This window comes from Gouania willdenowi, chromosome 14 (genome assembly GCF_900634775.1).
Source record: "Gouania willdenowi chromosome 14, fGouWil2.1, whole genome shotgun sequence".
Taxonomy (NCBI): domain Eukaryota; kingdom Metazoa; phylum Chordata; class Actinopteri; order Blenniiformes; family Gobiesocidae; genus Gouania; species Gouania willdenowi.
The window spans coordinates 15840604-15854095 of record NC_041057.1 but is presented as its reverse complement, the minus strand read 5'-3'; the positions used below and the strand labels follow the sequence as shown (position 1 = coordinate 15854095).

Sequence of the window (13492 nt, the reverse complement as noted above, 5' to 3'; positions counted from 1 at the left end):
AAGAGTTGGACTATTATTTTGGAATTCTCTGTTGTGCTCTTATTAAATGACTTCTATTGCCATTAACCACTGACTTTTGGGTAATCGTTCGTTCTCGTCTGTTGTCGTAAAGTGATGACGTGACGAGCTAGTGAGTTCTACGTTTGTTTATTACTCCATCAAATATCTTTTATTCAGATAGAAACTGAAATGTCACCAAGAGAGTACCGGTATTCATCTTGTCAATCATAATTCCCCTTTGACAAGTTTCATCGGTATAAACAACTCTAATGTCGCTGTAATAAAATAATGATTTTAATGATACATCTTTGTTTAAAAAACTGTCACAATAACTCCTTTTGTGTTTATTCCTATACAAACGCGTCCCATAAAAGACAAAGCAGTAGTCCCAAAGAGTAGGTGGCCTCCTAAAGTTAAGTAAAAAATGGTGCAAAAACTTGCGAATTTTTATGAACAATGTTAGTAATAATGCCCCAGACAGAAATAGGTTGTAAGCTATTTAAAAATGTTTTAATTATTCTAGAATTTTTTTTTTTTTTTTTTTTTTTTTTTTTGTTCCTTCCACATCCAGGCTCCAACAACGTAATGTCTTCCTAAATGATCAATTATTCTAATAAGGCAATGACATCATCCAGAGCAGCGATTCTCAACTGGTAGTTCCGGACCCAAAAGTGGGTCGCGGACCTGTACTGTGTAAGTCGCGGACAGCTGGTAAAAAATGAATAAATACTTAATGTCTCTCATGTTGCACTTGTCTTTTATTTTGAAAGAAACTTTTCTATTGACAGGCATGCTGTGAAATGCATGTTGCACAGAAAAATATATAGATTTATGTTTTTAAAAAAGATCAGTGTTCCTACAGCTTCAATCAAATCAAATTTAAGACTTTTTAATGCCATTTGAATTTAAATTTAAGACCATCTTCACAGTAAACACAATTAGGGGGGAAAAGCCCCACATTACATAGGGTTAGGGTCACGTTTTTCCATTGTCTAGTGCAGACGTGCAAAAATAAATTAAAAAACAGACTAAAATAATCAAAATCAATCCAAAAACACATAAGACGACAACAAAAAATAGCCTGAAATATATAAAAGAACAACAAAAATACAAAAAATAAAAACTATTAAGGAAAGCCATTATGGAAAATCTTTTTTTTTTTTTTAAATCAAATGTTACCGTTTATTTTGAAATGTGAGACTAATTACAATCATAAATTCATACCTGTGTGTTACAATTTAAGACTTTTGAAATACTGATTTAAGACATTTTATTGACAATTAAGGCCTTATTTTTAGATTCAATAATTTAATGCCTTCTAAGACTTTTTAAGGATCCTCAAGAACCCTGAAGATTATACATGTGTATTTTTTGAAAAACTAAATTTGGTTGGCAGAATTAAAAAAAAAAAAAAAGTAGGTCTGGATTTAATGACCGTGATAAAATGTGAGTCCCAGGGTGAGGTTAGTTGAGAGCCCCTGATCTCGAGACCTCTGGTGGCTTTTAGGTAAGGTGGCTTCATGACACCTCCATGACCAGCTAGGTAGTTAAAACAGGGAGAACTGCCTATTTTCAACATTTTTATACACAATGGGACATACTGTACTCAAATGTATTGCATAGCAGGTTATTTACCATGTTGTCAAACCAGATTTACTGTACAACTAGCTTTTATCTTCACAAAGAACTTACTTTCCCTCTGTTCAAAGAATAAATCCCAACACCAAATACCTGTTCCATGGCTAACATAAGCTCTCGCTCCTTGCTAGAATAAATGTTTACACAATTATCATCATCACCACTATTTGTGACTTAAAAATGAACAAAACAGCATCCTGTTTTCCGAAAGCTAATACCTGAGGAGCGCATTTACTTTCTGAGTCGGAGATCATAGCAAAAGGACCCAGCAAACAACATATCACACATCACAATGCACTTCATGCATCTTGAATGAGCCACAATTATCCCCGCAGACACCAGGTGCACACGGAAATTAGTCGCCATTCCAGGTGGCTTAAAAAGAAAATATTTCAGAGCAGAAAATCCTCTGAGTTAGGTTGGTGACAGCTCACAACAAAATGCCTCTAAGTGTAGCTACCTGTATGGAAATATAACTGTAATCTTTGTGAAAAGATCATATATTAAAGTAGAGGTTAAGTTTCTTTAGTCGTGTCAAGCCAGGAAGTGAAGAATACTGCTGTTCCATGGTACACGGTGGCTGCCATTATGCAAACCAAGTGATGTTGCGTCGTTGCAGTTAGCGCTAAATGTTTTTATGGTGATGTTTTCACTTTAATCTCGCCGCAGCGCTACGTCAGAAGTGTGATACAAGCTTTTCTTTCTCTGTACCAGAGTCTGGTTTCATGTCTACACCAAGCTAAAAGACATAAACCCTGGCACGGATATCAAGCCCTTAGTGTGAAAGTGGGTCTTGTTGACCCAGGGGGGAGTTGTGTTGAGTTTTACACACTCCAGTACAATAGGTGGCGATATGCAACTATACAAGTTGGTTGCAACACGTCAATAACCAAGAAAGAAGAAGAGAAGTGCGTAAGGGTTTTTCACGTTACATTTTTGGCTACTTCAGTTTATCAAAATATATCAAAGACCATTTAGGTCAAACTAGTTGCGCATCAATCCACAACTTCTGTACTTATGCTGTTCATTTGTACTGTGACATTAAAAGCACCCTTAACTTTCCTTTGATTTGCTAAAATTGTTGATTAAAAACTTGATTTGCAAATCTGAAGTTGCACAAAACCAGAGTACGTGACAATAAATGTGTTTGGTAGCTGATATGCATTGTTCTCTAGCCAAGGTATCTTCCTTCATATTTGAAAATAACTTATCATTCACCACATTAAACAGCCAACTGTGTTGTGTCGCAGGGAAACAACATCCCCAGTCAAACACTACAACAAGGCTTAGGTGTTGTTGTAGCAGTCTGTCTCACATGGATGATATTGCGCATTGGAAGCCTCAACAAAGAAAGCCAGGCAAAGCCTCCTACTCTCCATAATCATGAATTGACTGTCTGTCACTAATCTGATGAAGAAAAGACACATATTTATATCAGACACGCAAGATACGCAATAAAGGTGACTGCCACTAAGGTAAGATATAGGATATCTTGGTGGTATTTATCCATTTGTGTCTATTTTCTAAATGTGTTTTGAGTACTTAATAAATCTCCAACTTTTCTCCAAAAAGCAGTAAAAAGAGTCAGAGAGGTGCCTTTCAGCAGTCGCAATACCATCTGTTCAGCTGTGGAAAATCCTTGGGAAAGTCATTTAGAATGGTGATGGTGGCAGGCTATAAATAACACAGGGACCCTTGCTGGCATTTACAAAAAATTTAAATTTCCACACAAATTATCGATTCCAAATAAAATTGTTGCCAGTGGTTCTTCAGGCAGCTGAAATAGGACGTGGCATCAAGCTGTGAGTGTGATTGTTATTGTTATGTGGCCAATCTCACCAGCCTTATAGAGCTCACACTATCATCCGATATGATGCAGGAGAAGCTGTACCCGTCTCCTGACGCCCTAGCCGCTTTAAGAGCAGTTGAGTCAGAGCTTCAACAGACAGCTTAAGCTAGGCTCTACACTGATCTGATCGGCTATACCGGACTGGCCGATATTTAGCATTTTATGCAATTAATGTGATTGGCTGTAATGTCTTAATTTGCCGATCCGATCAATGACATCATTCTCAAGATGAAACATTCTGTAGATGCTCCCTTTGCATTGTTTTTTCCGTCTTACTTACACCGAAGAGTTGTTTGCTTTACGTGACACGGCTTTATTTTAGTTGAAGCTATCCTAAGCTTCGGGGTCACAGCAGTCATTGAGTATGACATGAGACTCCTGTTTGATTCAACAGCTGCAACGTTTATTTTGCCAATCACTCAAAAACGGCATACAGCTTATAACCTGCTCCGGTCAAACACGCTCCCTCACGCTGCACATGGTCGAGCAAGTAGCGCATTCAATCGCAGTTAAAGGGCCAAGCATACACACACACACACACACACACTCTGACAACAAATGGGTTGGAAATTCTTAAACTCTTCCACAGGCTGAGTTTAGGTCCCGAGACATGGTACCGTTTGATTTTCCGTGAATCTGTATCAGGTAATACTGAAGGAATTTGGTCGATACCTTAAAAAAACAACCTGAATTCATATGATTGGATCAGTGATCGGTGATCATTTTTTTTTTTTAAACTCACTGATTGGTGATTGGCCCGAAAATCCTCATTCTATAAAGCCTACTTTAAGCATTGCTGACAGTGAATCCAGGCTATGACGCTCGAGTTAGTCTTCAAGTCAACTGTACAGGTGTATAATGTCAAAGCCAATGTTATAAAACAATAATAAAGAAAGGCAACCACAATAGGAAGTCAATAAAGATCTTTTTCATTCACAAAATCTGTTCTCTATCCATTTGCAATCCTTTGTTTACGTGACAGTAACTGTTGACGAATGAGTTAGGGCAGGTCATAAAAATTGTCACTTGGGTTGGGGTCAATTCCATTTCTTCATTTATACATCTTTAATTATCCATTATGTTGACATTTTGTCCATTTTGCTGTCGCTTTCTGTGTTTCTGGAGTTTTGTGTGTTATGTTGGGCTTCATATAACTTCAGACTTCATGAATTACAAATTTGTTTTTGTTAAATCAGTTGCCTATGTTTGTACTAGACTATTCCAGCACCACCAGCAGCAACATGAAGCAGTGATCAAAGACGGGATGTATCCTTGCTTTCATGATGTTCACTCCAAGTTCTGAGGCCATCATCAGAATGTGGCAGTAGAGACCCAAACTCATCAGACTCGTGTTGGTGAGCCGTGTGAACTGGAGTCCCCCTCTTGGCTCATGGGAGTGACAATGATCCATAAACACAATGGAATATATAAAAGTTCCTTTCCTTACACTACACAGAGTAATTACGCCATTCAGCTTTGAAAGAAAAACACAGTTGTCAAGTGCAAAAGAGTGAGAAGAGGTACGACTCCACTATATATCAAACCCATCGCCTCTTTTTCCCTCCCCTTTCTCTTTTTGTCCCCACATTCAATTCTCCATAGGACGCCCTCCGAGCTCATACAATGCAAATCGCTCACGGTCCCTATTCATGCGCTGATTAATATGCAGAGACAGCACATCCTCATCCAACAGAAGAAATATAACCGCCAGGCGAGTCATTTTCAACTCAGTGTTGAAACCATCAGCACTTTTAAGATCCCCAAGCTCTGTGATATGGCACCAGTTTACATATAATGTCGTGTTTCATTTGATTTTCAAGCCACTTTGTAACCTTTATGTGACATTTCATCAGCCGCACATCAGCAAAACACTGGTCCTGGACCGACAATGGTAGAGTTGGCTGTATTAGTTCAAGTTTATAGGGATTAAAAAGAAAGAAAACTACTGCATTTGTTAAAAAATAAACTCAAACTTTTTGATTCACTCAGAGAAAAATGCTAAAGTGGTGCAACATAATGATATCTGCCGCTGGCTGTTAATAAACATTTCTAAAGACCAAAATATTAATATCAATATTGTCATTGTGAAAACAGATTGCTTTTATTGTCTATTTGTTGCCAAGGTAAATGTGTACTACTGTATGTGTGGCAGTACAGAATGACTAAAGAAACAACAATAGGAACTATTTGGAAATAAATATGGCTGGATTTGTTACCACTTTGGCGTCAGATTCTAAGGTTCACTGTAGCAGTAACATTGGAAATTGCATCTGCAAAATGGTCTGAACTTTTAGTGTAATTTGATACCAAGGCGTTTCACCGCTGTAATCTCAGCAGGTCCAACTCTCGATGAAGAGATGGCCACTTTAATCTGTAACACTACATGTGCCCACGCTGCTCTGAATGGATCATGAACTGTGGCTTAACAACAAAAAACAGTTGGAAAGATCAGAAATCTAGTTTTATTCAGGGAGCAGTCAAAAACGCCTTGTAATTTTCCCGTTTGGTTTCTTTTTCCAGAACCAGTAAGTCCAAAATAGCCTGTATTATTTTCATAGTGGCTTTGAACTCACCACAGCAGTTAGGGCCCATATGTGAGCCATTTAGGAATTGTGCAGTTTGTCTAAATGTTTAGTTTAACCAGACTAAATAAAGATATGCATGTTTTAACACCTTTCTGAGACATGTTTGGGCACATTTACTGCCCTGTTTAACCTGGAGTTTAAAAAAGATTGACCTTAAAGCGCAATTTTTTTTTACGGTTATTGCTGCATTTACAACTCCAGTGTGGAACACAAATGTGCTACAGTTGGCAAAACAAGGAGGAAAAAAAAAAGTTTGATTCTAAATTAAATGATAAGTTATGGTTCTTATTGGCAGCAATGTTGCCCAAACATTTTAGGGTTTTCAAGGGCGGGGTCGGGCTCACTTGTGTATGTGTGACTCCACCCATTAAGGCAGAGGCATGTTGTAAATGTACAACCATAGGAAACATATGAAAATATATGAATAAGGTGAACCTTTTTTTTAGTGTTTTTTTGTTTTTATTTTTTAATTGTAAAGTAAGGAGTCTTAAAGCTGCAGTTTGTAGAATCCTCTCTCCGCTCTGTTTTGAAACTGAACCTCCCTTACCGGTATATTTTATGAACGCTCTTAGCGACTTTTTTCTCAATATAGACTCGTGACAAATGTATGGACTTTATCTTGTGTTATTGGAGATTTGTTTGGTGTTATAGAGGCTCTAACATGAACGCACATATCACTGTAGTTACTGTCAGGCTGTGATCCTTGCTGACTGCTGCTCTGAGCGGACTGACAACCATCACTCCGCTTCCAGAGTGTAGAATTAATTCACCTTGAATAAGCTTGTCTTGATTGACACGTGTTATTACTCTCTCATCGTCATTACACGTTCACTACCGAGGGTAAATGAACGCCCCTCAACTTCAGTCGAGCAGCCAATAGTAAGGCCATAATTAACCTTTATCTGGGCTTTGGAACGATACAGAAAATAGATAAACGAATAAAAGTACAAAAAAAAAGTATATAGTTAAAAAAAAAAAGAAATAAGAAAAATACATATCTATATATACATTCTTAAAGTTGGGGGAAAAGGGGTGTGGTCTTGTATTGGTTTAAGAAAGTGGTTTCCAAACTGGGGGGTTCACATGGAAGATGCACATTAAGCTTTACAAAAATGTAAGCATTCAAAATATCATGATGTCACTGAAAAAACAATGACTCATTATCACTTAAACACCGTCATGTTTAAGTTCCATGACACAGCTGGTTCTTGTCTTCATCTTTACCCTTCCCTTAAAGGGATCCTCCACTGTTATTACAAATGTGGCCTAAAACCTTTGAAATGTCCTTATTAGAAGATATATGCCTAACAAAGTGCATTATTTTGCACCATATTTGTTTTATTAACTTTTAAAACCGGGACTACTTTACCCTGTGCGAGAACAGGCTCAAAAACGTAAAGTAGTCCCATTTCAAAAAGGTGATCATGGTGCAAAATAATGTGTTTTGTTAGGCACAGATCGTCTAATATGGACATTTCAAAGGTTTTAGGCCACATTTGTAAAAACAGTGGAGGATCCCTTTAAAAAGCAATGCAAGGCAACATCATAGAGACTGACTGTAATACCAGGACTGGCCTTGTAAATTGGCTCCTCGTAGGGAAAAAAAAAAATAACTCATGTCTGAGTATACTTGTGAAATTGTGTTTGCAGATTTATTCCTTTGGCCTCATGTTTCAGCTCCTGCTTGGAAATGTCCGAGCAGTGCTGCATCCTGTTGTCTGTTCCTTCATTCAAAGTTTTAATTATGACAAGACTGGACCAGGAACTGGAAATCAATAGACGTAATTAAATTGGCCAGCTCTGAAACAGCATGGTACTGACATTGCCCCTTCAATACATCAAGGCTCTATCAAATAATGCAATCTATTTATTTCAGCTCCTTGTCATTATGGCCAGTCGTTTCCACAACTCCCTCTGGATTCCCGTCTGTTTCCCTCTAGCGTGGGGGGTGCAGTAAATTGCGGGGGTGTCCGAATAATTCAGCAGCAACATGAATCATGAAAAAAAATTAAATAAAAAATGAACACATCCCGAGTGTACGGCTGGGATGTGTTCATCTTAACAGCACACAACAATAACAGGCTGCTGGAAAAATAATGATTGAAAAATTGAAACTGGCAAAACTGTAAAGCGAGAGATTGAGAACCTCATGCATTGTACCTGCTCGAGTCCAGATTTCCTTTGTTAAAAGACAGAAAACCTCTCCCCAATACATTATAAAGAGAAATTATACTATTAAACAAACATATAGTGACAATTGACAGCACTTGTGCTGATTCCTCCTCACTCTTCCATCTCTCAATGGTTGGTCTTCCTTATAGAGCTGCTTTTATTTACCAAAACGAACACTGAACATAAGGGCATGTGCACAAACTTTCATCTCAAACCAAAATAATTTGGGGCACTTTATTTACGCTACTCTTGAACAAAATAAAAAATTTTACCAGGGTAGTGTGTTGCCAATATGACCAGATATCATATTATATCATAGTGAAAGAACTAGCAAACATAAATATGAAAGAAAACCAAAAAATATGTGTACCTTTCGTTCTTTGGTTATTTTGTTTGAAAACCAAATTTAAAAACCGAAAAAAACATCTGTTTTTTTTTTTAATTCATTTAAAACCAGAAACAGGAAAACAGAAAAACCAAAAACCAAACAAGCAGCGTTTTTCTGTTTTAAAATTAAATCTGGTTCTGTTTGTGTGATATTTGGATATTTACGGGGAAACTAGGACAAGAGCTTCATGTTTTAATCTCACCACACAGAGGGGACACACAGACTGACCTTTACTCTGTTGCTTTGATAAAAATGATCATGTATCATGTTGTCCACCTCACACTGATGGCAGTGGCGTAATTTGTGTGTTGATGACGTTTCGTTAAAGAGTTATTGATGCTGGAAGTCTGAATCTGTGAATATCTGCCAACTTTACCGAACAGTGTTATGGTCCAAATAGTATCCAGACAAACTGGTGACTTTTGCTCCCAGTCCAGACATAAAAAAGAAGCAACGCATAAGTCACGTTACTGGTGAATTGAAACGTTATTAACACATAAATAAATCAAAACTAAAAAATGGATGTTACGTAAAGCATGCACAGGATATGTGGAACCAGATGTGGTGTAATGAATCTACTGGTGATCCTCGTTTCTTGTGATCAACTTCCATGTCTGTTGAAGGCTGCTGTTAGCGGTATTTATAGCGTGCAAAATAAACATTTTACTGCCCTCAAAAAAAGCTGTGATTGTTTTTGCTAAAGTGTCAAATGGTAGAAGTTCTAACATCTATTGTTCATCACAACAGCCTCACAGTCGATAGTCAGTCACCAGTTTATTTGGATACTATTTGGATCGTAACACTGCGAAACAAAAGATAAACCTGAGCAGCTTTTTACGAGCTAAAAATTCCTCAGACTGAATGAAAACAGGAGCAGGACCAGAAAACTGCTGAAATAAATCCTTAACAGTCCTATTGTGTGTGGAGACCTGGTCCAGGACCTGGGGAGGGAGGGAGGGGCAGCGGACTTCAGTTCTCGCTGTATTTTCCCCATCACACAAACAGAACAAGTTTTAAAAAAAAAAAAACCAAACACACAAAAACTGAAAAATGCTGCTTATCTGGCTTTTGGATAATCCATTATTTCTGTTTTGGTTTTTAAGTCAGCAAAACACAACAACCACACTGTTTGATTGGTATTTTAATTTGTTTTTAAAATGGAAAAACCAAAAAAAGAAGTGTTCACGGATTCCAAAAATATCTTTGTCATTACAATGTCAGTGTGAAACAGTTTTTGATAAAAAAAAATGTTGAAACTAGTAGAATTGCTGGTAGGCTAATGCTAAAGTAATCCTATTGAGCATAGAACTATTGTGTACCATGTGCCTGATTTGTACACACATAAGTTAACATGTTTATCTTCTAAAGCAACAGTTATACAGGATTATAAATATTGAAACAGTAAAATATAGATTTGTGGTTGTATTTTTGCATAGGCGGCTCACGCAAGGGGAGGGGGAACATGATGATTTAAGATACGTTTATTAGGTATTATAGTTTGTATTGCAAAAATCTATAATTAAAAAAAAGACTGAAATACTTAAGTACTGAAAAGTGGGTTTTGTTTGTTGTTGTTTCTGTTGCTTAAAATGTCATTAATTCCATTGTTCAATTAAAAAAATGCATATACCATGGATAAGTTGGTATATAATTATTAACTAGCGCTGGGCAATATATCGTGATTCGAGATACATCGAGTTTTCTATTTTGGCGTTGTAGAAAATTACAATATCGCTTATATCATGATATATCTATATTTTTTCAAATTGTTTTTTATTTATGTGATCACAGTACAAATCACATCATACAAGTATTTAATATTGTTCATAGAGTACAGTCAGTGTCCTTCTTTACAATTTTTTCATATTTCTGAAATATATATTTCATAGTTTATTTTGTATTGAAATAGATCCAGCATAAAAAACAAAGTTAGATTGAGTGCGTCCTAACCTAGGCTTCCCCCTAAACCAGCCACACTACACAACTCACTCACACGTACTGTCCCTTAGAGGAGAAATAGCCAAAAGTGTCCCATAATGTGCAGCTGTTTGGTAATAAATGTGCCTGTGTGGCATTTTTCATCAGAAAACGTAACTCAGAATGATCTTTCTGGTCAGATTTTATTGAGTTAAAAATAAGGAAATTAATAACGTGTATTGACATTTTGAGGAAAAAATATCGAGATAAGAGTTTGTGTCCCTATATATCGCCCAGCACTATTATTAACCCCCACATTAGGGTTAACATAACCCTCCCATTGCACTTCTTTGTGCAGTAATTCAATGCTAATTTAACCTCAAACTTCTTTCCCTCTTTCAAGCACCCTGCAGGTACTCCAACTCCACTTGGAGCGCTAAAATGCAAAACGCAGTGTAAAGGAAAAAGGGGACAGATGCGTGAGGTGGGGAGGGTGTGTGTCTGTGGGTCTGAGGGGGAATGGCTCCCCCTCCAGCCTCCACAACTATGGGAGCACAGGGACTGGATCCTATTGTATACTTTGAAAGACTATTCAGCAGTTTTCAACGGATTACGAATTTCCTCGCAACCAGAGAAGAGAGGAGGTTGTGAGTCAAGAAGCGTTTTTTTTTTTTTTTTTTTTTTTTTTTTGCGCATTTAACGCACCATGCCAACAAGTTCCAAACTCGTGTCCTATTTGGCACGATGGAAAATCGGCGGAAAGCGGTGTTATGTCACACAAAAGAAGGTCGATGGATGTTAACGTGTGTGATCAGAGCTGCTATGAGCGGGAAAATCCCGCGTTGACGCACCAGGATGGATGGATGCTCTCCTCTCCATTCAGTCAAATCCACAGTGTGGATAATGCGCGCGTCTCACCATCGAACAACAAGAGCTCGGGACTCTATCAAACAATAAAAACACACTTTACTGTCACACTAGGGCGTCTGTGAGCCTGTGGTTAGGGGCTTGAAACAAAAGCCCCGCTCTCCAGACGCTCCATCCTCGGTGCGTCACGGCTGACCCAGCAACACCACAGTCAGCAGCAGCAGCAGCAGCGGGGTGCACAATCCCTACCGCGCGTTTATACAGTTGGCCTGCGGTTATTGGACAGATGTATCTAAAACTGTATGTTATAGTCATGCTGAGCCTGTAAACAAACCTGCTGGCAGATGGGACGAGAAAAGCGCATTCATGCAGCTCAAGTTATGTGCTATCATCCTCATAAAAAAATAAAATAAAAATAAAAAATAAAGTTATTAAAATAAATAAATAAATCACACTCTGGATAAACTGGGGGGAAAGCTTGAGTCAAATGGGAATAACTGGGATTCAAAGATAAACTGAATTGGCACCAAATGCAAATCCAGGGTTCCCAAAAAAAACTGATAGTGATACAGAGACTGAAAGAGCTGACTTTATTATTTATTTTTAAACTTTTTGGTTTCCATGGGAGACTTAGCATAGCTACCAGCTGCCACAGAGTCAGTATCAGGAGAGGAGGAGGAGGAGGAGGAGGATGCTGCCCCACAATCCGCATGCACACGGCTCTGCGTCCGGAGCGCACTGCACTTCATTCATCTCCACACATTCAATTCAGAGCAAAGAAAACTTCCCATACCTGCACATCCAACGATTAGCAATCCCCAGATGAGTCCCAGTGTCTGAAGCATTGTAATGTTTCTCAGTTATCCTCCTTGTAGAGCAGATAGAAGAAGAAGAACAAGAAGAAGAAGAAGCAAAGGTGTCGCTCCGGGAGAGTGGGATGAACGCAATAGCAGGGACGAGCCAACGGTACCAGAGAAAGGGAGGTGTTTGGAGGAGGGTGGAGAGGGGGGGGGAGTCCTTGTCGCTGCTCTGCACAATGAGTGACAAGCAGCAGCCGTAGCACACACGGGCATGAAGTCAAAAGATACCAGCACGAATTACTCCGCTCAGTAGGTTATAACCAGAGAGAGAGAGGGAGAAATAGAGCAAGAGAGAGAGAGAGGGAGAAATAGAGCAAGAGAGAGAGAGAGAAAGAGGGAGAAATAGATAGAGAGAGAGAGAGAAATAGAGAGAGAGAGGGAGAAATAGGGAGAGAGAGAGAGAGAAATAGATAGAGAGAGAGGGAGGGCTGAGGTGGATGCAGTAACAAAGTAGTGCGCAGAGCTGACCGTGTAGACAGCAGATGGTTCACCAGGGGCTTTAATTCGGATTATTGAGTTTACAAACAAGCTAAGTGTTGTCCAAACACACCCAGAAAGATGCTTAGTCACAACTGTGCGCAAACTAACCCATTCACATATTTCAGTTCATTTACATTTCATGTATTAATGCTTACTTTGAAGCATAACATAAATTGTTTTATTTTTATTATTTATTGTTTGGTAACACATAAGGGCCCCTTAATTCATTAGTTAAGGCATTATTACACTTTATTTAACATTTAATGATAATAAAGTTAAGGTATTATTAAACATTAACTAGCATACCAGTTAATGCATTAAGCAGTTAATTAATGCTTAGTAATTCAAACATTACTAAGCATTAATACATGCTATATAATATCTTTATATAACATTGACAGTTTAATAATGTTATAATAATCATTGTAATGTAATAGCTATAAGATTAACATTACATTTTACTGTTATAGTAATACAAGATGCATCAATAAGGATAACTAATTACATTATATAGGATTTAATAATGCTTAGTAATGTTTGAATTACTTAGCATTAATTAACTGCTTATTAATGCATTAACTGGTATGTTAGTTGATGATAGGTAATGTTTAATATTGCCTTTACTATAATGTTGTTAATTATTAATTAATGCATTAACTGGTATATTACATTGTAAGGATTAATATAACATTATGAAGTTGTTAATTAATTTTATAATAATGCATTAACTAACATT

At 37.7% G+C, this 13492-nt stretch overlaps 1 protein-coding gene across 10 annotated transcripts in view; it reads right to left on the bottom strand.

Moving 5' to 3' along the window:
- The window catches only part of ncam1a (neural cell adhesion molecule 1a), a 298057-nt gene extending 285540 nt beyond the window's left edge, over positions 1-12517 (bottom strand). For 6 of the 10 annotated variants that reach the window (XM_028466134.1, XM_028466136.1, XM_028466137.1 and 3 more), the window contains exon 1: positions 12210-12517. In XM_028466134.1, the coding sequence (XP_028321935.1) occupies positions 12210-12261 (52 nt within the window). In that variant the 5' untranslated portion in view covers positions 12262-12517. The remainder of the gene's footprint in view (positions 1-12209) is intronic. The other 4 variants (XM_028466142.1, XM_028466140.1, XM_028466143.1 and 1 more) reach the window with 3 other exon arrangements.
- Positions 12518-13492: the final 975 nt, after the last annotated feature.